This window comes from Fopius arisanus, unplaced genomic scaffold, assembly GCF_000806365.1.
Source record: "Fopius arisanus strain USDA-PBARC FA_bdor unplaced genomic scaffold, ASM80636v1 scaffold00021, whole genome shotgun sequence".
In the NCBI taxonomy this organism is placed as follows: Eukaryota; Metazoa; Arthropoda; class Insecta; order Hymenoptera; family Braconidae; genus Fopius; species Fopius arisanus.
This window is the reverse complement of record NW_011887760.1, coordinates 1,270,909-1,298,005: the sequence shown is the minus strand read 5'-3', so window position 1 is coordinate 1,298,005 and position 27,097 is coordinate 1,270,909. Positions and strand designations below refer to the sequence as shown.

Below are 27,097 nucleotides of genomic sequence, written 5' to 3'. Positions count from 1 at the left end.
AAATTGCGTTATAATTGTGTCTTCTGCCTCTTTCTTGCACATATTGTATTAGAGAGAGAGAGGTAGATAGACTGATGACATTTTACGGGTAGAATTCATCCTCCGGAAGGGTAAAACTTGTCGCGCATCTGATTATTTTTTAATGCACACAATGAAAAAATTGAAAATTTCCTCATTGACTTATTTCTCTGCTTTTCCTTTACTTGAGTCTCATTTCTCCTTTTTCCCTTTTTTTAAGCGTCACCCCCACTTCGGTTGATCTCAGTGGAGGAGAAGGGCCTTTACGACCTGGGTCATAATACAATGGGCTTTCGTCTACTCTTTGTTACGCACTAATAGAGGTCGGGAGCACGACTTGCTCTCAGAGCAGAGTTTGCCCAGCCCTGCTCTAGATGACTCACAAAACAAACGAAATAGTTCAAATTAATTTGCATCACAGCAGGAGCGCCTCAGCTATACTCTGTAGGACGCTAGCAAAGATGCAAACAGCTATAGCTCTCATCCAAGAACCATGGCTAGTGGGTGGGAAGGTGAAAGGCCTAGGGGGCTGCGGAAAGGTACTCTGCGCAAACTCTAGGGAAAACACGATAAGAGCCTGCCTCCTGATTAAAGGTATGGAGGCTACTTTCCTACCACAACTCAGTCATGGGGACCTGGCAGTAGCCAAAATAAAAACCCAAATACGAGACAGAAGCTCGGAGTGCATAGTGGGATCAGCCTACTTGCCCTACGACTCCATAGAGCCACCACCGACACGGGAAGTGGAGGAACTAACCAGCAAAATGAAGGAGTACGGGCTAGAACTCCTGCTGGGCTGCGATGCTAACTCCCATCATCTTGAATGGGGGAGCTCCAATACCAATGCAAGAAGAGAAGCCCTACACAACTTCATTATGGAAAAATACCTTATGCTTTTAAGCAGGGGAACGGAACCAACCTTCATGGACTGCAGAAGACATGAAGTGCTGCATATCACCATCTGCACAACGGGTATAGTGGACGTGGTAAGAGACTGGAGGGTCTCTAAAAAGCCCTCGGGATCGGACCACAGTCAAATTCGCCTAAGCCTGAGTCGAAGGACGGACATAATTCAACGCAGGAATCCAAAGAACACAGACTGGAAGGGTTACAGAGAGGAGCTCTCCTTGAGAATCCAGGACGTACCCTGCAGATTCAAGAATAAAAAGCAACTAGAGCAAAGTTTCGAAGAGGCGGTGAGGCGTTCCTTTGAAAACAACTGTGTCCCACGCACTCAGGCGGGAACCAAAATATTTCCAATTTGCTGGTGGAATAACACACTAGCGAGCCTACGGAACCAGCTGAGGAAGGCGTGGAACAAGGTAAAGAACTCTAGCGATAGTATACACAAGAGTAAGGCGCTGGAAGAACGCAAGAATCTCCAGAGAAAGTACAACAAAGCTCTGGCGAAAGCCGGATACGACGGTTGGAAAAAATTCAGCAGTGGCATAGGGAGTCTGTCCGAGGCATCAAGACCGGTAAAGGTCTTGGGAGGGCAGGGGGGCGCCAACCTGGGCTGTTTGTCAGACCGGATGGCAGCTACACCTGAACCTCGGAAGAGACACTGGAACTACTGCTGAATGAATACTTCCCCGGCTTCACGAGGCAGGGAGTGGAACAACAACCACCCGACACGCTGGGATGGCAATACAAAACCAAAGGCTGGGCTCTAGCAGCCAAAGTCGTGTATCCACAAGGGGTGGAATGCGCAATCAACTCTTTCGAACCCCTAAAGGCACCAGGACCAGATGGGATTTACCCGGTGCTTCTGCAGAGGGGAATCAACACCATCTTGGGTCCACTCACAAAAATTCTCAGAACCAGTGTGGCCCGAAGAATCGTATGAAAGCCATGTCAAAGAGGGGCCATCCACAGACCGTCACAGACTGGATACGAAGCATGTTGATGAGCAGGACACTGACAGCAGCACACAACGGAGGGAAAATAGAAGGACGCCCAGTAGGAGGATGTCAGGGTGGGGTATTGTCCCCACTCCTGTGGTGCATAGTAGTGGATGAACTTCTAGAAAAACTAAGGGAACAAGGCCTCTTAGTATATGGCTATGCCGATGACGTGGCCATCATCGCGAGAGGCAAGTTCCTAAACACGCTGAGGGATAGGCTAAGCTATTCCCTAAGGAAGCTGGACGAATGGAGTTGCGAAACGAAACTGAGAGTTAACCCTGAAAAGACGTCCGCAATGATATTCACCAGGAAATACAAAGTGGTAACCCCTAGACCACTGAGGTTAGGTGGAAGCAGAAATTGCATACGCCACCTCAGTGAGATACTTAGAAGTTCAACTGGGCCAGAAACTCCATTGGAAGGAGCACATCAAAACACAGTTGCGCAAAATTTAAGCTTCTCTGTGGGCATGCAAAAGAGCCATGGGCAGAGATTGGGGCTTCAGCCCCAAAATCAGCATATGGCTCTATAAAATGGTACTTTTCTCACGACTCATGTACGCGGCGGTAGTCTGGTGGCCCAGGGCGAAAAGGGCGGAAGTGAGGAACCCGCTAAAAGCTCTCTAAGGAAATTTCTTGAGAGCAGCAAGCGGGGCCATGAAAACTATACCCATAGACGCACTGGAGGCAGCCCTCAATCTGCCGCCGCTAGACCTGCTGCTTGTAGGAAAAGCAGAAGCAACAGCATACAGGCTAGTATGTCTAGGAGAATGGACCCCAGCCAGGGCAGCACATACGGAGTTAAGTATCCTGAAAAAAACCCCCTGAACAAAGCTCAGGACAGAACCACCAAGAAATATCAAATCGGGAAGTCCTATAAGTACCATATACCTGATAGAGAACACTGGAAAACAGTCAAGAGAACACCAGGCAAGCATGTTATGCACTGGTACACGGACGGTTCAGGACAAAAGGACCGCTATGGAGCGGGACTATATGAACCGATGGAGCACTACGAGGATAGCTGGTCCCTGGGGACCGACGCCTCAGTATTCCAAGCAGAAGTCTTGGCCATCAAAAAGTGCGCTGAACTTCTGGCAAATCGGCAGACGATGAACAAGTATATATATATTTGGTCAGACAGTCAGGCCGCCATCAAAGCACTTCTAAAACCTAGCACAAACTCAAAACTAATCTGGGAAACCATGGAGGAGCTAGAAAGGCTGGGAAAAAACAACAAGATAACCTTGACATGGGTCCCAGGACACGAAGGCATCCACGGCAACGAGGAAGAGGACAGAATGGCCAAGCAAGGGTCACTAAGTGAAACTAGTGCAACCAGTGGGTCCCCTCAGTCGTGGGCCAAAAAGCCATTAAAAACAAGATTTAGCGGGAACACACTAACCGTTGGAAAAACATAGGGAGCTGCAGGAAAGCCAGTGCAGCTATGCTTGGCCCAAGCAGCACGAGAGCCAAACAGCTTCTCAACATAAACAAGAAAGACCTGAGCACAGTGATCAGGTTACTCACAGGACATGGGAGATTTAAAGGCGATTGGAAAACCATAGGCATCAGCGAAGATGCTCTGTGTAGATTTTGCAAAGAGGAACCAGAGGACAGCCTGCACATCATGTGCGACTGCCCAGCATTAGCCGTGACGAGATTGCAATGCTGGGGAATTGCCTTCCCCACTAGTGATCAGATCAGGGAAAGAAAAAGTTCGGACTTCTCCAGACTGGCTATAAAGGCCGGGCTAGAGATTTAATCTGCAACCTAAAAATAAGTGGAGCTACAACAACTCACAACGGAGTTCGGTGGCAATAGGGAGGCTTGCCCACCCATCCGCAACACTAACTTAATTTACACATCCTTTGGAACACACATACATACATAATCCTAAAATTTCATGTTTTTTTGTTTCCGGTCGAATGTGCAACTTAAAAAAAAACAGATGGTGGGAACGTTTCTATGCGGAAGTAAAAATTACAAGAATTACTCAATTTTATGGAGAATTAAAAGAATTCCAGATTATTTATCGAAAGTCACAGTTGATAGAATTACCGGGACAAGTGAAGACTAGAAAATTTATATTATAAGACATTTCGAAATAAGTACCATCCAAATGAAATTCAATTTTCAGTTATTTAAACAATTCTATTCAGTGATGCTGAAAAAAAATCTGGAAATTGTCGGTCATATTAAATTTTACAATTAATGTGTAAGACTCTGAAGAGAATTCCGACATAAGTTACTATTGGAGTTATTGTGAATCAAATTTTAGTCACTAAGCCCACTAGGTTAGTCAAAATTAGCGAATAATTAATTGATTCATTCTGAAAGTGGTCCAGTGGTCAAATGACATATATTATTTTCGTAAATATGAACATTCATCATCATGAGAACGCTGATGAATAATTAATTTTGGAGAAAAAACGAAGAAAATGAAGAAAATCAAGTGGAAAGAATATAATGAAAAGGCATCAACTTGGCGGCCGCTGGTGCGGCTGCATCGGCGCTAGTTCTTATATAATAAAGAGAAGTATTGAGAGTCTCGAATTGCACTCGAATGACATCTCGAATGACAATCGATTCTCCAAAAATCGAAACTCGAAAATGATTGGAACAGTAGCGACATAGTGGCGCTATTATCCTTATATATAACGGAATGCATGCAAAATCAAAATGGTGTCTGCGAGAGTATCGAATTGAAGAAAGTCGAACTTGAAAATAATGGAAAATAATTGGAACAGTCACTGCATAGTGGCGCTACAAAAAGGTCTCAACGTAGCGGCCGCGGAGCGGCCGGGGCGGCGCTAGTCCTCATATAGAAAGGGATGCATCGAGAATCTCGAATTGCACTCGAATAGCATCTCGAATGACAATCGATTCTTCGAAAGTCGAAACTCGAAAATAATCGAAAATAATTGGAATAGCCACCGCATAGCGGCGCTATAGACATGCATCGACGTCCCGGCCGCAGGGCGGCCGGGGCGGCGCTAGCGCTCCTATATAAAGAAGAGAATAATGGATAGTGAATCGAATTGAAAAAAGTCGAAATCGAATTAGGGCAAGGTCCGGCACGATCAACGACAGATGGCGTGGCTGGGGAAATAGGCGTTGATTTCAAATGGCATTATTCTAATTGGACATAAAATACAATGTATAGGATAAGATACATATGTAATTTCAAGTATACGGAGAATATTATTTTCTTGGAAAAAACGGATAAACTAGAAACGATCATGGCGAAAGGCATGCATGTAAATGTCACAGCGAAAATTGTCACTTTTCATGAAAAAAGTGGTCTAAGGATTACAAATATTTCAGTGGCGATATATGTTTCTAATTTTTGCATCACCTGGACTATATGTTGCCTTTTAAAAAAAGCATGTAACGTTTTTTGTCAGCATTTTTTGGCGCATAGCTAAGCTATGCATATCATATTGATATATTCATATAAATAATTAATATAGATATATATAAATAATATATATAATATATAATATATATAATAATATATATATGTATATATATATATATATATATAAATTATATCAATTTTATACAGATTAATTTTTTTTTATATAGATAACTTCCAATTTTTCGTAATTGGATTTGGGGGAGGCGAAATGGGGATGGGGAGAAGAATATGGAAATATTCTATAAGATTTCCAATTGAAAACCCTATAGGTAAATATAGGAAAATATTCTATAAGATTTCCTATAGAAAATCCTACAGGATTCGAAAATACGCTTCCGTTCATTAATGGTTTGATTCTCTGAGTGAATGATTCTCTGTGGTAGGCTTCGTTTCCTTTTTCGTTCCACTTCTACCTACGATTTTCAGGTTCTCCCCGCTTCTTACAATTCGCAAAAGCGGGAGCTGCGAATACTTATCCTTATGCTTTATAAGTAATTTTAAAATTACTCATAAAGCATAAGTAATTTTATACTTATCCTTATGCTTATAAGGATATTTATAATATTAAGGATATAAGGACGAAGCTACCACAGAGAATCAAACGATTAAGGTTGTTGTCGTGTAAACCCGTTTTTGGACAGTTTTTCTTTAAATTTTTGCTATAGATAGCCCATAAAATTCCCTCCAAAATGAGCACAACAAAAAACCAATCGTCAGTTTCTCAGTTGAGATATGATTTTTTGAATTAACATGGGTTGAAATGCATTTCACCGTTTTTATTAAAAAAAAAAAAACCACTCCACATTTTTTGATGAAATTAACACAGAACGTAGAAATAGTGACCACCAATATACTGAAAAAAAGAAGAAAGTGATCGTCAGTTTTGTAGTAGGGTAATAAATTTTCACAGTCGCATTATTTCTCCCAGTGAGCGGAGCGCATGAGTTTGTTGCGCGCGACGCGACAAAAACGCTTTTGGCTCGAGTGGCGCGAATCTACTTGGAATAGTCAATGACAAATCAAAGGGAATTAAAAAAATCAGAGCACTGTCATGGCGCCCACCACAAGTGTCATAGCGCAATGCTCATGGGGCACTGTGCATTTATTCAGAGTGAATCCACACGAGCAGTTCCATGAGAATTTACATGAAGAATTGCATCAACGGCTTGCGGCCGCGGCGGCGCTAGTTCGTAAATAAACCAAATACATTGAGTGAGAAAGAGAGAGACATGAAAGCAGAGACACGCTGCGCACGGTTGCGACGATCGGCACCATTTAGCGTTAGCTGTGTGTACATGTATCCATGCATGGTAGATTCTTATGTGCGTGAGTCGAGTGGAACTGTACACCCGCAAACGTTTATATTCTAACTCGTATTCTCCGCGTAGCGGAAGATCAACCCGGAGCGTAGTAAATTTTAAGCCTGACTCTCTCGCGACAACAACCTTAATGAACGGAAGCGTATATTTCTCGAACACCTGCTGTCGCTGGAAAATGTGCGACATTGGATTTCAAAAGGACTCTGGAATCACCGAAAACAAGAGAAGAAAAAAAAATCATATTTTTACACAATCAAAGCACGGATTTTTTTTATGTTTATGCACCCTACACTTAAATGCTATAAATAATTCAAAAAGATTTCTTAGAGAATATTCCAGAGAGAAAACCCTGAAGTAAAACCCTCAGTAAACTGTCATACTTGCCTATATAGTATTCTTCTATGATTTACCTAGGTAAATTCTATAGGATTTTTTCTAGCAATTCTTACAGAATATTCTTATGTGAATACGTCTCCCTTTCTCTTCTCCTTCTCCCCCAATTCTATAGGATTTACGATAGGCGAATTTTGTAGGATTTTCTATAGGAAATCTTATAGAATATTTTCCTATATTTACCTATAGGAATCTTATAGGCTTTACCTCAGCGAATCCTATACGGTTTTTAATTGGAAATCTTATAGAATATTTCCATATGAGCTCTTCTCCCCATCCCCATTTCGCCTCCCCCAAATCCAATTACGAAAAATTAGAAGTTATCTGTCATGAACTCCATTATTACGGGTCAAGCAATTTCAATTTATCTAATCATCGATGAATAATTAGAATCCTGTAGTTTTAATATAATTGAATAATTAGCGATATGTCCCGCGTATCTGGAAATTGCTGGGACTGATCAAGTTTACCGACCCCTGTGGTATTCCAACACCGCTACCATCTAGCGGGATCTCCCGTATCAGTCTGTCATTGCGCAATACCCCCACATTATTCATTACTTATAATTTATTTGAATAGAAGATGTAATTACCCCAAATTGACCCAAATCATTTATATTTCAATATTAATTTAACTTATAGCATATTAATTTTCTGATTTTCCGCCCTTTTATGCATAAATTTCACAACCACGCAACTACCACGCTAATTCGTGTCTATACCGTGCTCCCTAAATCGCCGGGGAACCTACCCTCGGCTCAATTTGGCGTTGGGATTTTGCCGTCAGTGTATTCAAACCGTTGAATTATCACAGGGAAAAAGAGGAGAATGTTTTATTTCTTCCCTCGGATTTCATGTTTTTTATTTAGTTCCATTCTTATAATTATTTAGGTTATGGTAATGAACCTGCCGCACGACATGACAAAACTTCAACTTCATCGAAACTCCTGATTGTGACAATTTAATTCGAATCTATTGCTATTCTCTTTTGTATTTTCCCTCTGGGGTTTCGAAGAGAATATGGGTTATAGGCCCCAGATAACTCAAATACCCAGGTGGGGAAATCCAAGCTTGAACGATGGGCCCAAGCTTGGATCAGCTTAGGATACCAAGCCTTGGAATTCCTAGCTTGAACCAAGCTTGATTCAATATATCATATCTAGGTCATTCCAAGCCTTGGAATTGCTAGCAACCGTGATGTTATGCAACTACAGTGTTTAACAAAACTTGGTGAAAATAGGCAAATGGAAGCTTGGGTACCTCGGAAATTCCGACCATGTTCCGAGCTTGGATCCAGGCTTGGATCCAAGCCTGGAATAGCTAAATAAAATAATAAATAATAATACTAATAATAATACTAATACTAATAATAATAATACCTATAATAATAACACTCAATCAGTTGCAGATAGAATAAATTACTGCGTATGTTCGTAATAAGAATTACGTGACGTAGAAGAAGGGCGGGGGGGGGGGAGGTTCGAGAAAAAGTAACTTATGCCAATGAATAATGTAAATTAAGGAAATAGTTACTGATGTTAGTTACATTAAATAAACATAACGTTATTCAACAACAGTATTTCTATGAAGTTGACATAGAGTTTATATGCACAATTAAAAATTACAAGTTATAAGTGCGTGTTAGCTCAGTGGTAAGGCGTACGTTTCATAATGTTAGTGTCATGCGTTTGAATCTCGGTTGCGGCGGTCAATTTTTAAGTTAATTAATTAGTTTTTTCAAAGACCAATTTATCAGGGAATGATAAATAGAAGCAAAATTGACTTGTATCTACGATAAAAAACTAACTATTTCATTTTTGCATCTACTTTAATCAATCATTGCTAGATAAGTTGAAGGATTAGTTAAGGATTGGATCCCAGGCTCGGCTTGGATTTTACGTTCAAGTTTGAATCAAGGTTGGTCCAAGTTTGGCCCAGGCCTGGACTACCTTCATTTTAGCATCTTGGCTCAACCTTGGATCGAGCTCGACGTCTAAGCTTGAACTAGCGTTACAATCCAAGGAGTAACCAAGGTTGGTACAATCTTGAATTCCAAGCTTGAGCCAAACTAGGTGAGTCTTGGTCCGAGCTTGGGCCAAGCTACGTCTAATTATTAATTTAATAACCCCACTTATCTTTAAATCCATGTGATCTTCAATACAAGAAATGAATTTCTTACCGATATACTCGGCTATAATAAATTTAGAATTAATCCAAAATAACTAACTTAGAGCAACGAATTCATGTCTCTGGAATCTATTTCAACAAGAGACAAGAAGGTAATCATCAGATTTTTCTCCGATAAGGATGACTAGGTGAGAACTATTCTTCTCAAACCCTCATTCGAAATGTTCTTTTGCCTTTGTTTTTTTTTTACCTCAACCCAACATCGATAAGAGTGTTCAATTTTTTATCGCTCTGAAATGATAAACTTAAATCAACGTTTTCAAGCACCATTGTATGTATCACCTGACTGATAGGCGAAGAAATCATCGAAATATTTAAAAAAAATGTAATTTATATGTGAATATATATATATACATTCCAATGATAACACCCCATACGTGGACGATTTGGCGCGCATAGCGCGCCATATACGCTAGTAAATGAAAAAAGAGGAATAAATTTGTTTGGCATTATTCATCACTCTTCACGTTTGACAGATGGTTCAGGTCACGGAAAAAAGGATGAGAACGCGTGTCCTTGGCACATATTTTGAACTCCTGATAAAGAGGTTTCCCGAATAAAAATGGTATATTTCGCTGCAACACATTTTTTGAGCAGCAAATCTTATTTACAGTATGTAGATTTTTTTATGAATCATTTATGCGTGATATGATGAATCTATGTAATTATAGGAAAGGCGAGAATATAGCAAGAATAGCTGGAGTTTATAAATAACTTACAAGAATTTCAGATTATTTATCGGAAGTTGATGGAATTACCGGGAAAGGTGGAGAGTAGGAAATTTAGATTATACGAAATTTCGAAATACGTGTTCTTTAAATGAAATTCCATTCAATATTATTTGGAAAATTTTATCCAGTTAGTTTAACAACATCATGGTGTCAGGAACTGATTATTTCTTGGTTACCTTAATAGTGAATAATTATTTTATTAAAAGTTGAAGGAATATGAGATGTCAGTTCTTTAAAATTCAATCAATAAATTACGCATCAAAAGGTTTTTTAATAAGTTTTGTCCACTCTTGGCGAGGATTGTTTATAGCTGCTCGACGGGAATCACGGGAATCATGGTTGGCGTATTTCGTCAGGAAAACAGAGAGAAAAGAATGAGAAAAGAATGGGTTGATAATTTGAAAAAAATTTTAGTCGTAAACTAATTGATCGTTAGCGATTAGATTTTTTATAATTTTCTAAACCATTCGCTTCTCTCAGTCTTGGAAGAAAATGAGGTTGACGAATGGGAAGGAATAGCGAAAAATATTGGAAGAATAAGAAAATTGCATGTACAGCACCATAGAAACTTCATGCCCCGATTATTAAGCCATGCATCATACGGCATTGCGTAAAAAATTATTAATGTGAAAATTGGAATTCCATGGCAGCTAATAACTTTTCTAAATCTGGTGAATAATTACTTTCTGCAATTAATATTGAATCTTTGAGTGTACAGTCCTATAAAGTTGTGCGATTTGACGATTCAATTGGATTCATATGTAGAAATCCAGCCTCACATAAATATGAAGTACTGAACAAACAAGCAATTCCTTTATAAACAATTAATAGATTCGGATACGCATTTGTTTCGGAAATTTGTCGCCAAATGTTATCTGAAGTCAGTTGCAAAAGCTCTTTGTCGCGTTGCAAATTCATTATCTCGTGATAAATCTGAACTTGGTTTACCGGATGTCTGCACTATCCATCTTTTCCGTACAATTGGGGACTACACAAAATCGTACGAGTCAGCATTTCAACTTATGAACTTGACATCTCATAATTTCATGTCAATAAAAAATTGTCGTGCACTTACAATACTTTTAGGATATTCCCGTTCAAATTCAGGGCAACTTAAGACTGAGAGACTAAAATTCAAAAATGTGCACAGATTAAAATATGTGTGGTCTTGCCGACAATTGTGGAGTGAGTGCCTGCCAGACAAATATTTGGGATGTGTTCCAATATGAATATTGAGACAATAAATAGACTCAAACCAAGAATGAAGTTAGAAGAATTCGTTCATACAAATCATTTGAGAGAAATTTTCTTGCAGAATTTTCATGGTAGCATCGTTTTGAGTTGTCTTCTTTGGCTCATATATTGGCAAAAAATAAGAAAAATAGGTTGAAATGTAAGAAAAAATTCTATTAATTTCAAACCCAGCCCGTTCCGTGGGACACTGGAATTGAAAAAAAAATCCCATAAGAATTTAGTCACAAACTTACATAGTTTTCAGTGAAATCTAATATAATTTCAATAGAAGTATTGGGGGAGTCCGATAATATTTTCCGTTGAATTGTTTTTGTGCTGTCGAACCAAAGAAATTTGACTAAAAACAAATTCCAGAGGAATTTCTCTTCAATATCTCAAAGATTGTTTTGGGCATATTCAAATGGTGTTTTTCCATGAGTCTAGGAGCAAGACATTTCAAAACAAGGGTAGGTAAACGTGCATGCCTTAAGTTGCCCTGAATTTGAACGGGAATATTCTAAAAGTATTGTAATTGCACGACAATTTTTTATTCACATGAAATTATGAGACGTCAAGTTCATAAGTTGAAATGCTGACTCGTACGATTTTGGGTAGTCCCCAATTGTGCAGATGCATAGTGCAGACATCCGGTAAACCAAGTTCAGATTTATCACGAGATAATTAATTTGCAACGCGACAAAGAGCTTTTGCAACTAACTTCAGATAACATTTGGCGACAAATTTCCAAAACAAACGCGTATCCGAATCTATTAATTGTTTATAATGGAATTGCTTGTTTGTTCAGTACTTCATACTTATGCCAGGCTGGATTCTTACATATCAATCAAATTAAATAGTCAAATCGCACAACTTTATAGGACTCTACTCTCGAAGATTCAATATTAATTGCAGAAAGTAATTATTCACCAGATTTAGAAAAGTTATTAGCTGCCTTGGAATTCCACTTTTCACATTAATGATTGTTTATGCAATGCCGCATGATGCATGACTTAATAATGGGGGCATGAGGTTTCTATGCTGCTGTGCATGCAATTTTCTTATTCTTCCAATATTTTCCGCTATTCCTTCCCATTCCTCAATCTCCTTTCCTTCCAACACTGAGAGAAGCGAATGGTTTAGAAATTTATAAAAAATCTAATCGCTAACGATCAATTAGTTTACGCCTAAAATTTTATTCAAATTATCAACACATTTTTTTCTCATTCTTTTCTCTCAGTTTTCCTGACGAAAGACGCCTACCACCTTCCCGTGGTTTCCGTTGAGCAGCTATAGAAAATCCTCGCCAAGAGTGGACAAAACTTATTAAAAAACCTTTACATGCGTAATTTATTGATTGAATTTTAAAGAACTGACATCTCATATTTTTGCAACTTTCATTAAAATAATTATTCACTATTAAGGTAACCAAGAAATAATCAGTTCCTGGCGCCATGGTGTTTGAACAATTACCCTCGATATAACTAAGGATTTTTCACGTTGAACTGGTGAAAATTTGTTCGAATTTTTAAACGGTAAGGTTTTTTAAATTTAAAACAAAAAGCGCGCGATGCTCTCTGTGTCTAACTGCCCCCACTTCGTGCATGCTATTACTCCCATCCTGACTACGCTGGGCTCACTTAATTGGAGTATTGTATTTCTAATAATCGGTCAAATAGGGTTTTATGGCCCCGGCTCGCGAAGGTCCGACTTTGCCTAGGCCTGATCTAATCCATTAAAAAATGAGAACGATGATGACTAATTAATTTGTTCCAAATGAAAAAAAAAACGAAGTGCAAGTATAATGAAAAGGTATCAATTGTATCATGGCTGTAATGTAATTAGTTAAAATGAGAATTACCAACAAAAATTTCCTCAATTCTGAAAAAATGTTTCCTGTCGTATGGAACCCAATTAATAACATTTTGGACTCTTATGTAAAATTTGATTAGATTGTAGGTGGAGGATCAAAGTTTCGGATTGTCGGAATCTTTGAATACAGTAGTGAAAATCACGAATAAGGAGAAAGTACATTGAATTTTGGTGGAAAAGCATCGGAAACCCGCGGATCATTTCCCCAAACAAATAATTGAAACTTTTTACAGGGCAGTAAGGAGCAACGAAGGCGAATAAAAAAAATTAGTGACAAAAGATTATTGTGTCGGACTCTGTAGAGAATTCTGACATAAATTATAATCAGAATTACGAATCGAATCTTAGTGACTAACCTGACATATTCAAAATTACAAAGTCGGTCCTTGATAAATTTTTTAATTAAACAAATGGCCAAATGACGTGTATTATTGTCATTAATTATAACATTCATTACCATGACAATTGTGATGAATAATTAATTCTGCAAAAAACAGGATGGAAATTAAGAAATTGAATTCGAAAAAGCATAATAACCAGGCATCAACGCAGAGCGATCGGGGTGGTGCTAGTCCCAATATCCTTGTATAAAAAATACATGGATATCTCGAATTGACATTGAATATCGATAATCGTTCAACTGCGATAATCGAAAGCGACATCTCTACCATACATCGCATCGTCACCTCATCACACTATACTATACACACATTTAATGGGGTCAACTTAATCACAACTTAATCACAACTTAAACACATTTAATGGGGTCAATTTAATGGCGGCGCTAGTTATTCAAGAAAGAACCTGCGATAATCTCGAAGCGATCTCGAATTGAACTCGAATGTCAATCGATTTTTACAGTTATCGACATATCGAACTCGCTGAATTTTACAAGACAAGACAATCATGAAACAAAGAATTTTACAGATGGAGGAGGAGATTTTACAATGCTACCACAATTGCCCGCATGGTGGGACTGCGCTGAGAAATAAATTTTTTTTAGCCAAGAATATTTACTAACCACAAGAAAATATATTCGGCATTAGTAACTCTTATGGGAGTATTTACACAGTGATCCCCAGATTTACTAGTAGGAAGGAAATATTCTTGGCAAAGATAATTTTTTTTTTCAGTGTGTTTTTTAAAGAAAATAATCGTAATATCATGAATGAAAGAATGAAATAACTTTCATGATTTACAATGTATGTTACTGTGTGCGCCTTATGCCACAAAATGAAACAAAAAACATTAATCAGTTATTGTATAATAAGTTCGTAAGTGTCGGTTAGGTCGTACACCGCTCGTGACACCGATTGTGCAGTGCCTTCTTCAGCCTCTCCAACCCGCTGCCTTATGGCGTCAAGCATTTTTATTTGTGAATCGACTAAAATCGATTTATAAATACCTATTGCCTTACAATCGACTAAATCAAGTAAAATCGACTTAAATCAGCTAAAACGAGTAACAACGACTAGCGTTACCCCGGCAGATCCGCATCATGCTTGCTCCCCATTATTTTTCATTTGGAACTGATCATTGATTATTCTTCATCGTTCTGATTTTACGAGGGATTAGATCAATGAGAACTATCCACTTCGATTCATTGCCTATGCGATTTCAAAATTTTAAAAAGTGATGTTTGAATGCAGAATCGCTAGACTAAATGAATAAAATTTTTGAAATAACATTGAAGAGAATTTCATTTAAAGAATACTTATTTCGAAATTTGGTGTAATCTAAATTTCTCCGTCCTCACCTTTTCTAGTGATTCCATCAACTTTGACATGTGATAAATAATCTTAAATGACTGTGATTCTTCTATAAACTTCAGCTTTTTTCGAATCTCGTATAATTAGTTCATCACATCATGCATACTGATTCATAATAGAATCTACATCATGTGAACCGGATTTTTTTCTCAAAAAATGTGGTCAAGCGGAATAGACTTAAAAAGTCGATTTTTATTGGGTAAACCCCTTCAACAGGAATTCAATATGTGCCAAGGACAATCTTTCTCATGATTTTTTCCCTGACTTGAACTATCTGTCACATGAAAAGTGATAAACAATGATCAATAAATTGATTCCTCGTTTTTCATTCAACAAATAGTTAAAGGCAAAAATTAGAAGGATCTATCGTCACTGAAATATTTTCAATGTTTAGAACACTTTTTTCATGAAAAGTGACAGTTTTTGCTGTGACATTTTCCTGCATGCCGTTCGCCATGACCGAATATTTATCCTTTTTTTTCAAGAAAATAATATTCTACATATGCATGAAATTACACATGTATCGTACTCTATAATACTCTATAATATATACATACACTGTAAATCAATCGAATTGTTCCCATAAACATGGATCTAATTTTTTCACCCTACAAACCCATTATAAAGATGCCCGACTGGGTCATAAACAATTGTTTCTACAGGTGAATGTACATCGATTCAAAAAACGATTAGATGGAGTTACGGGGTCAAATAAGTGCATTCAAAAAAAATGAGGCTAGAAGGGCCCCACCATCAATCGCCATTTTTTTCTGGTACACTCATCCCATCATCAACCGGCCTTTCACCCTGGTACACTCGTTCAACCATTAACCCTTCACTTTCTCCATGCTCCAGTTCACCCTTCTAGACTCACTTTTTTCGAATGCACTCACTTCACTCCGTAACTCCATCTAATCATTTTTTGAATCGATCTACATTCACCTATAAAAACAACTATTTATGACCCCGTAGGGTATCTTTGAAATGGGGTTGTAGCGTGGAAAAATTAGATCGATATTTATAGAAACAATTCGATTCATCTACACACTCCTACAGAGACATTTTTTTATGACCACGTCGGCCATCTTGGTGTAGTGAGGGTGACAAAAATGGATTTGCAATGGGGTGATAAGCGTGGAAGAATTACATCGATATTTATACGTCCAGATCGATTGATAATCACCCATTCAATCGATCTACATACACCGATGGAGAAATAAAGTTGAAATTAATACATACAGATCAACTCAGACTCACCCCCTGAATCGATCCACACCTTCTGGAGACATTTTCATATGGCCTCGTTGGCCATCTTTGAAATGTCTCAGTGAGGGTTGAAAAATGGGGTCGAAATTTATAGGTACAGATTGATGCAGAATCACTCCTTGAATCAATCTACATACACCTGTAATGAGATTTTCATACCCTAGTCGCCATCATGAAAACGGAGTAATCGGGGTGGAAAAAAACGCTTCATTTTTGTGAATACATATCGACTCAAAATCATACCGTGAATCGATGTATGTATAACTGTAGAGATATTTCTCTATTATTCATCAGCCATCTCGAAAATGGGGGAATGCGGGTGAGAAAATGGGGTTGAAATTTATTGTTACCGATCGACTAAGAATCATCACCCAATCGGGCTGCATATACACTTGTATAAAATTTTTTTACAGTAGTCGCCATCTTGGAAATGGAGGGAAGAAGAATAGCGTTAAATTTTTTAGGTACAGATGGACTCCGAATAATCCCCCGCGTCGATCTGCACAGACCACCAGAGACCCCACCTATCAGCTGGGAAATAGGGTCATGAGGGTAGAAAAATGGGGTTGAACTTTATAAGTGCCGATCAACTCACAATCATTCCCTGAATCGATCCACACGCACCTGCAATTAGATTTCTTTATGGTCCCGTCGGCCATCTTGAAAATGAGGGTATAAGAGTAGAAAATAGGGTCGAAATGTATACCTGGTTATAGAAGTCACGATTTTTCTTGTACGACCTGTACGAGTTGGTAAGGTAAGGAAAATGTGGATGAAGACTCCCTTTAACCTAAGGTGCATACAGAATTCCCTCTTAGAATTTTGAAATGAATAAAAAAATGGGAAAATTTTTAGGAGCCGTCCCAAGCCCGACTCTTTGATATCACTCTGGCTTCCAGGAATTTCCGCAGTTACCGACAGGGCCCGCTTGAGATCAAACGTCTCATTTTTAACCGAGGCGAGAGGGTGTAAAGTCACCAATAGAACGGTAATTTCCTCTTTCTGAGCCTTATTTGATTTCCAGTATAATAATTAAACGATTTTCCAAATAATAATAAGGTTTTCACTTTCATTGCCAAATTATTTTATGTCGATTGAGGTGGTTTTTATTAAATTTGAGTCAATGTTCGCTAACTATTTGGTTCAAGAGCTTTCTATTGATAACTAATAAACTATTTGTTTCCAAATTATGGAAATAGTTTTCTAAATTTTTCCAAATGATTTCTTAATCATTCAGTTCATTGTTTTTTTCAAAATATGTAATTTGTTCGCCAAGTATCCGGTGATCGAAGGCAGAGTCTAAGTAACTTGGAATGTATTCATTCCATGTATTTATTTAGTACAACAGTGGTCCTTTGCACATCGATTTGTTCATGGCGCATAAAGACTGTAAATAGACCTGCGGACTAACATGACCAGTCCATTTTGTGTTAATTGAAATTTTTGAAAATGGTTTTATTGGGTAATATGAATATAATAGACTCAGCGTAAGTTTTGACATCTCTGGGTGTATATCGATGTAGAACCTCAACTTTCTATTGAACTCGAGTGGAAATTGCCTCAAGTTACCCTGAACTTGGATCAGTATTTGATCCGGCATTCGTCAGTTTTGCTTGATCAGGCAATGCCCGATGAGAAACTGATCAAGTTTCGATGAAGTTACTCTGATCCGAATTACCTAAGATGGATTAGGATCAAGTTTTCAATTGATCAGCTCCGTCTTAGTCTGATCAGGCCATTCTTGATGAGAAACTCATCAAGCTTTGATCCAGTTTATTGAACCAGAAATAGTCCATGTAGAACCAGATCAGGTTCTCATGCAATCAGTCTGAGTTTAGTCTGGTCAGATGATTCCTGATGAGAATCTGATCAAGTCTGGGTCCAGTCGTCCGGTTCAAGAAAATTACAGATTACGTTAATTATATAGGGAGGTGAAAATGATACCATTATGAATAAAGTATACAATATACTTTATCAAGATACGCTGGTAGCTTATCGGCTAAGTATAAGTTTCGTCTCAATCCAACAAATAAGGCCGAGAGTGTATCCTAGGGTAGTATCCTAATCCTATTCAATCCATAAAATACAAACGCCACAAGTTACATGAAATCTGTGCACAGTTACATTATAGAAATCGCCCTCAAAATTCTCATTGATATAAATTTTCCCTCTTTTCGATTAATATTGGCAAAAATACGCCCATGACAATGAGCTTATTTCAATATTGTTCCGATTTCTATTATCTTTCGGTTACATTGAAGTCACTAAGTTGGCAGCAGTTCGATCCAACCGAACCTGGGGTAAATTTGGCGTTGAGATGTTGCCATCAGTGTAGTCAAACGTTGAATTGTAACTGGGAAACAGAGGAGAGTGTTTTATTTCTTCCCTCGGATTTTATGTTTTTTATTTAGTTCCATAATTGTAATTGTTTATTTTATGGTAACAAATAACATCTTTGCAAAAGGACGTCTTTGGGCTAGTCGTCAGCGTGCTGGCCCTATGACCAAAGCGTCCCGGTAGCGCAGGTTCGAGTCCCGATGGTGAAAAAATTTTTCATCGTCGGAAAACGAACCCAGTGCCTGTGGAAGTTAGTTATAAGGTAGCTAGATGAAAGTGCGGGTAGGGAATTAGGTTGGGGTACCGCGTAGGTACTGGGAAAGGGTTGTTAAAAGACCCACTAGGGTCATACCATCTGGCACCACCCATTCATCTTTTTTTTAACAGCTTTGCATTTTGTTGGAAAATTAAATGCAGTTCTTGACCTATTTATGTGTGTAATTGCACATGTGAATGAAGTCAATTCTGGAGGTTAATGGAAGTATGTATTTCGAGATTTCGACATTAAAAAATTGATTCGGTTTAAGACACATTGTGTATTATAGTATACTTGAAATGAATGAAAACGTGATGTGGGTGACAAAAATTTGGAAAACGTGAAAATAATCCTTTACTTCTATTGAAAAAATATTGACGTATTTTTTCAATAGAAGTAAAGGATTATTTTCACGTTTTCCAAATTTTTGTCACCCACATCACGTTTTCAGTTCATCTAAAGTATATTACTTGCATGATTTTTTACATAATACCCAATGTGTTTCAGCAATTTGAAAAACTCCTTTCTTCATTTACGTATGTATTAGACCGAATCAACTTTTTTTTAATGTCGAAATCTCGCGACTTATACTTCTATTAACCTCCAAAATTGCCTTCAGTCACAGGTGTAATTACACACATAAATAGGTCAAGAACTGCACATAATTTTCCAACAAAATGCAAAGCGAATATTCCTTAACATAAAATAAACAATTATAATTATGGAACTAAATAAAAAACATAAAATTCGAAATTGGGAAGAAATAAAACACTCTCCTCTGTTTCCCTGTTACAATTCAACGGTTTGAATAGACTGATGGCAACGCCAAATTTGGCCCAGGTTAGGTTGGATCGAACTGCTCCCAACTTAGTGATTTCAATGTAACCGAAAGATACAAGAAATCGGGAAAATATTGAAATGAGCCCGTTGCTATGGGCGTATTTATGCCAATATTAGTCGAAAAAAGGGAAAACTTATATCAATTAAAAGTTTGAGGGCGATTTATCTAATGTAACTGTGCACCGATTGTATGCAACTTATGGCGTTTGTATTTTATAGATTGAAGACGATTAGGAGGTAATGGAAGGGTTAGTTGTGTCTTGTACAGATACACCGTAGCTCTGGGCCTTATTTATTGTATAGAGACGAAACTTTTACTTGGCGGATACGCTACCGTGGATCTCAAGATGGCGACGGCGGATTGTATGCTTTGTCGTCTTGAATAAATAATCGTTATACGACTCGAGGATGCATTCAGAAGGAAAGAAGGAGAAGCAGCGAAGAGTGATAAGGGAGACGACCAGAAGAGCAGGGAATTGACGGTGAGCAAGACATAGCTTGGCACAATGAGTCTGTCCCGGGACACCGTAGACCTTGCCCAGAGTGCAATAACCAGTGAACTCGAGGCGAGAAGAAGACTCGGGCATTGTCCCCGAGGCTATAGCCCTTCTGTCAACCCTGGAGAATAACGATGTCCGACAACACCGCTTCTGCCGCTAGACTCGTAAAATTGATCTCGAGAGGCGGAGGTACGCGTTAACCCGAGCAATTCCGCCCCGATGCCAGCCGCGTAATGTTTCGCGTAATTATAAACTTTATCCGGATACAACCCGAGGTCGCGCTCAATGATATCTTCCAATGATGCTGCAGTTCTCAGAGAGTCCACATGCACAAAACGGACAGTGTTTGGGAACATATTTCGTCATTCTGTTCTCCAAACCCTACCTTCGATTCAGTTTGATGCGTTGGATTATAATAATCATATCACTTTACCCTATGATGAAAATTGTGCCCGGGTGGAGGCACCAACCACCTTTCTATCGGAAAGTGTTGCATCGGCAAATATGGTTGTCCGCTAAACTTTATTGTGGTTGTCGACACTCGAAAATCAAATATTATAGCGTAGTTTGAAGAACCGTTAGCATTGCAAAATCAATACATTTAGTAATATTACTTACAACGCTCATACTAGGAAGTATATTTTAAAAATGATCAACGAGAACTAGACGCATAATATAATTTCAATCAAGTTTCAGCTCTCTTCTGCAGGCTCGTTCCATCATCCAATGCTAATCTCACTTCACCCAGTCATATACACGGAGAGAAAAATACCGGAAAAATTACGGAACTTTTACGTATTCGTGGGGTGGCCTTCCTTTTCGGGAAAACGTACTGGACGTACCGTAAAATTGTCCTGAAAGTTTCGTAAAAATTCTTGCTCTCTACGAAAATTTTTAAGCAACTTACAGTATTTTTCCCCGAAAACCAAAAACCCCACGAATACGTGAAAGTTCCGTAATTTTTCCGGTATTCTTCTTTCTGTGTAGGCTTTCGGCCGAGGTAAACAGAAAATATCATGTTTGACACGTCGATAAAAGTAATATTGAGTTATCCTGTTGAGTGAGTAACACTTTCTTCACCCATTTCCATAATATCCCACTATTCTCGCTCCCCTGTTTACGGTTTTTTTGTGATTTCCGGGGCACTCAACATCGGCAATTGACACACAATCTGCTTACGGATACACAGCTTCGAAATCATAACATAAATTGCAGTGGATAATTGTGATTCTTAATTTACCGTCTTATTCAGAACCACATTAGAATCAAATATTATACGCAAGCCCAATTTTTAAAGCATATATTGTAAAATGCATATGGACGAATAAATTGTATAGTGAAGAAAATGTTTACCAGATCGTATTTGAAGTTTTGTCATATAATACATATTGGCTGCCCTTTGAGGTGAGGCAGAAGGATTAGTTGATGCTGTTTCATTTTGTAATTGACAGAGGGTATCCTGTATGGGTGCCAACGGATTCACGACGAACGAAAATGCTGCAGCTTGGCATTCAGTGTCTTCTCTACACCAACCTTGACACTCGTACAGCGAGAGATTCCTCACACTGTAATATGTCGTTCCACGATAGTCGAAATCGGTCAACTTTTCGAAAGCCACTCTCGCTATAAACAAAAAAGTAACAATATAAGGAACAGCACATGAAATAATAAAGCGGGTTTTTGATAACATTTTCGTTCACCTGGTCAGTTGACCAAATTTTACAAATTTTCATAAATGTTCATAAATTTTTAGCATGTATGAATAATACAGTAAAAACCGCCCAGTACTTCTTCCTTCAGCAAGCGGTGAAGGGATACTAACATAAAAAAATAGAATGGAATACAAATGGAATACAAATATAACATGGCGTGTTTCATAACAAATTTTACTAGCTTTTTATTGACCTTCGAACGGAATGTATTGTATTGGAGTAATGAACAGATTTTGCTTATTTTATTCAACTTATTCGATTACAGTTATTTGTATGAAACCTCCTTGAATCATATTTTTTAAGTTTTCTTCGAAAGGAAAGACTTCCAAAATATATGTCAAAGGAAGTCTACAAAAAATAGGTCTTTGGGTTACTATTTCCACTGTTACGTCCCTACCATATGCCCTACGATGGCGCTAGCAATTTTTTCTACCGTATTTTATCAACTGTCGAGCCTTACCGACACTTAGTACATAAGTCCCAAAATTAGCAAATATCTTATTTTTATTCTCACCAATTACTAAAATTATCAAAAACCGTTATTTTAGATATTCGAAACTTCAAAGATATTTTTTCGTGGGAAAAGCATAAAACTGCTTTTCCCACACTCAAGACCAGATTTTAAATGAACTTAATGCACACGTGCATAATAAATATTCCAGAAACGAAAAACAGAATTTCCCTGTTACATCCGTACATCGTAAAAATCACCGAAAACCATTAAAAAAACTAGATAATTTTCAAATCTCTGAAAAGTTATTTGAACACGGCGAACCTCGGAAATCCTAAAGTACCATAAATTTTAAAGAAACCCTCTCGAATCTCAACAATCCGTGGGATCAGAATTTTCCCCAAAGATAAAAACGCAGCTGCATTTTAATGACTAAAACTCCAATCACAACCCTCCAACGCGACGGCTGACCTAAAGTCAACCGTCTCGCATCCCTACCACCTCCTATCAGCCAATCCTATCCTCTAATTCAGGGTGCGCACGCCCCCGCGAGTCTCCCGCAGCATTTTCCTCATTCGTAGATTCAACCCTATAAAACTTGCTCCTAATAGTCCCAAAACACACACTTCTATTTCGACTTCCACGTCCATTATTTCATTTTTCTAATTCTGACTCAACCCCGAAGATTCAATAATCTTCTCTTCAAATTTCAAGTGAATATATTTTACTAAAAGTAAATCGAAGGATTTCTTTAATTCAAAGTATTCATAAACATCTATAATAGTAAATCGCGCTTTGTATAGGTTTTTTTCACAAGACTGTGAAACCAAGTGTAATCAAGTGCAGTTTAAATCCGAATAAAACTGTTAAAACTCTAGTTAAACCAACTCGTGTCTTAATTGATCAGCCACGCATAGTGGCCTTGACTAGTGGAACCTACCTAAGGAATATAGCTATCCACTGACAACCGGAGTTATCTCTCATAGGTGTCAATTTACTAAAATCCAACCTTCTCAACATCTATAGGGACGTCACACCACCATGATTAGTTTTGTTTAATTGTTGAGTTGCGGGCATTTGGGTAAATGTATGGTTGAGATCCACCAAAAACAATAATCATTGAAATATTAATTTCTCTAACGAAAAATCTACTCTTATCCTCTCAGTTCCCATTAACAAGACCAAAGAAGAGAGAAAGAAAAGAAACAACAAATACATCGAAAAATAATCCTCAGGTAAACTCTGTTGTCCCTGAAATTCCTTAAACTCCACTCCCCCCTGCTGTTGCTGTTGACACGACGAGTGAGTGATATTAAATTCAATAATTTGAATTGCTATAGAAGGGTAGCAGTGGACAGATCACTCTTTGTGTTCAGTCAGCGATGGTAGATGGTCAGGTGAAGTGAATTCAGAGTTTTAGTGAAGTGGTCAGGAATATTTGATGAAATCCATCTTTCTATGTGTCCATTGTCTATAAATGTGTCAACATGAGGTGTCGTTGGGGCTAACACATCGCCACGTCCTCGCTGTGGCCCTGGATAACGCAGAGAGTGGTGTAGTGAACGTCATATGTTCCATACTAATTGTTTCTGGATAAAAAGGTGACCAGATTCTTAATTAGGTGGTGGAAAGCCACCCAATCAAATAAAAAACATACAGAATGGTTTGGTGGACCTGAACTAGACATGTACCATCATTTTATTCTGTCAATTTCTTCATTGATGTTGATTATAAAAATTTAAAGAAGATCATAATAATAGACTTAACCGCAAAACGTTTCGAATACTCGACACATTCCTCTTCAGGTGCACTGTGTATCAATTAAACAAAACTAAAATATATCATTCAATTATCTTATTCAAAAATCAGATTTTATTGACTATTTTATAGAATTAAATGGTTAATAAGAACCAGCACGAAATTCACTTGAAATGTAGCAGAGTAGGTTTGCGGATTCCATTTAATTTTAAATTGCGTATAATATTTTCAAAATACCGTGAAAATTTCAATACCAGTCACAATACCAGAACGCCTAATCATTACTCATTCAAATCTGGAATTTATTATCGACAGCTGGTAAGTCTACATCTGAAGAAAATGGTTTTTTTATATTCTCGAAAATATCAAACTAAATTATTTTGATTGAAGTATGGTTTCTTTCGAATTGCATTTTTATATACTGGTCCGTTGCGCTTGTTCTGCCGTTACACTGAAAAATATCCATAGTCTCCACTACGCGTCAATGAATCGAGAATGTGGATGTGGATGAGGAGGTTAGACTTCAAATATGCACTGCAGGACTTGATGAATAGAATGATGCCCATGGTATTGGACGTGGTCAAAATATAACTTTGCATTAAGGTCAACGTCTCTGTGCATGAATGGTCATTTTGAAAGCTGAATTCAAACACAGTGAAATACAAAAAAATTGACGCGGATGAAATTTTTCCATATTTTTAAATCAGTGCCATGTTGTGTTGAAAATGAGCACCTTCGGGAGTATTCGTATAATAGAAAAATTAACTGACGGGATTCTTTCATATACACTCGATGTTGATTTAATATTTTTCATAAACAAAATTCATGAAGAGAATCCATTAATTTTAGAGGTAAACATCTTTTGTGGTTCAACCACCATTTTCCGTACCAGTGTAGGAGAAAAGTCAGATTTCTATGCTACGATGCAGGAGGGAAATGTCACTTTGTTCCCGCCGTAACGGAAACTGCATTATTAGTCCAGAGAGTATCTTCGAGCAAATATGATAACAATTCTCATCTTTGTCTCGGATTGTAATTTTATATTCAGTGTCATATACTGGATTTTTCAGAAGTACATGCTGATCTGGAACTGGCGTGTTCACCGGCTGATCTGAAGTAGAAAAGCTTTGTCCACTTTTTCACACTTTGATTCTGATTTTGAAGCACTTCTGAGGAGATATAAGGGCCAATAGGACAGCCAGTAAGTTTTTTAAACGTTCGAAATCCCCTGCCCCCCTTTTTCAAAATGATCCAATAATTTGCATTTTTCCTTAGTTTTTGCGATGACTCCCAAATATTCAGCTTAAAAATTTTTTTTACATTTCTTGAATGTTCAAAATCTTATAGGTTGATTGTCACATTCTATGATTAGTGTTTATTGTGGATGGGAACCAGTTCATTTAGTAGGTTATTTGTTTCTCGCTCACAAGTGTGAGGGCAACTCTGTCCCGTCTTCTGCTTACGGGAAAAAAATTATACCCACTGATACAGCGGCTGAAAGTTGATGCGCCATTGTCTGTACGCATCACTGTAATATCTGCTCAGAGGTACTTCTAATCAAAAAGTGGACAATTACTTTTTAGTTCAGAACCTCGTGAACATGCCGGTTTTCGAATGGAATGCATTTCTGAGACACCATTTACATTATGGAAAATGACTCGGCCAAAAACCGCATTCAAGTCAAGCGAAGAAAGAATACAATCACGATTTATCTAACCTCAGTAGGAACTAGTTAGTCTGCAGACTGAATAACAAAAAATATAGGTCAGTGCTTGGCGGAGAAAAACTTTTTATCCTCATAGGATAAGCCGAAGGTGAATATTGGCCAGAAAAGTTCTCCACGGCCTAGTTCTGAAACATATTATGTTGGGCAATAAAAGAAAGGAATTATATCCTGCAAATGCGTCCAGAAGAATACTTGCGGCGAATGTGGAATACTATTTTTCCAAGCGTTATACACACTGTAATGAAAATAGAGTTGTACTGAGAGGATGAAAAAAAATAGCAGTTAATCATTACCAAGTACAGCTGTGCTTCCGGCGACAAGTGCGAGAAATAGTAATCCCGTAATGAATCGTCCAATTGTGTGAAGCATCATCTGAAATAAATAAGAAAAAAAATGTTTCTGTAATGCATCATCACCTATTGGAAAACCTTGTAGATTTCTTATAGAAAATCCGAAGGAGAACTCAAGATTTTGCTATAGGATTATTCTAACATAATTTGATGTATAATACATAATCTGAAAAGTAATATAAGAGCGGATAAGCAAGGCCGGTTCTGAATATATGGATCTGAGCGGGTTGCGGGGCAGAGTAATATCGGCTTGATCTTCGATCGGTAATGGCCGGTTCCACTTTATCGCCCTTAGCTGGTAATGGTGCCAAATTTTGAGCTGGAGGGGGCGGGGTGTATCATACGATTTTTCATATCTGGTATGTGATGTCTGACGTCTAATATCTCATATCTCATAACTGCCACCGTTCTCACATCGTCGTTTGACGATTAATTCCTTTTTAATGCTGCCTCAATACCAATAATTGTATCTACGAATTGATTCATGTTTGTGAGATTTTCTTTCAAAATCTTCACGAATAGAAAGTGATAAAAAGGAAGAATATTTTTTTTAATCACTTGTGAGCAATCATTTGAAACTCGATAGTTCTCTGATTGAGATTCAAGTGCGAACAGTTCTCCCTCACGTGTTCGTGTGTACATGAGTGAGCATGTACACATCCCATACACTTTAGCGGTAGCTTCGCTGGGGTCCTGGCATGGGGATTCAATCATCCATGTAAATAAGTGCAAGTTTATCAGCCTCATCAGCTCAGGCGGTGGAGATCGAACGAATGCAAAGTTACATGCATAACAATTAATTGGAAAGTTAATGAAAATAATTTCCTAAACAAAATTTCACCGCTAGAAAAGCAGACGATTATTGAATAATTTACTTTAATTCCCTAGCAAACTATCATACACGCTATAGCGTGTATGTAGCGTGTATGTAGCGTGTATGTTGCGTGTATGTGGCGTGGATGGAATTTTTGGATGAAAAACAGGTGGAAATCGATGAAGACAGATGAAAGAATGATGTGGGATGAATAAGGTGGATTATTCGGTGCATTTGGCGATGGT

The 27,097-nt window shown here is 38.0% G+C and overlaps 1 protein-coding gene across 2 annotated transcripts in view; it reads right to left on the bottom strand.

The window, feature by feature from the left end:
* tyn (trynity) overlaps window positions 1-27,097 on the bottom strand; it is a 222,538-nt gene that overhangs the window by 138,966 nt on the left and 56,475 nt on the right. For both annotated transcript variants that reach the window (XM_011301381.1, XM_011301382.1), the window contains 2 exons: window positions 25,982-26,060; window positions 21,395-21,664 (listed from right to left, as the gene is read on the bottom strand). In XM_011301381.1, coding sequence (XP_011299683.1) covers window positions 21,395-21,664; window positions 25,982-26,060 — 349 coding nt within the window. The remainder of the gene's footprint in view (window positions 1-21,394; window positions 21,665-25,981; window positions 26,061-27,097) is intronic.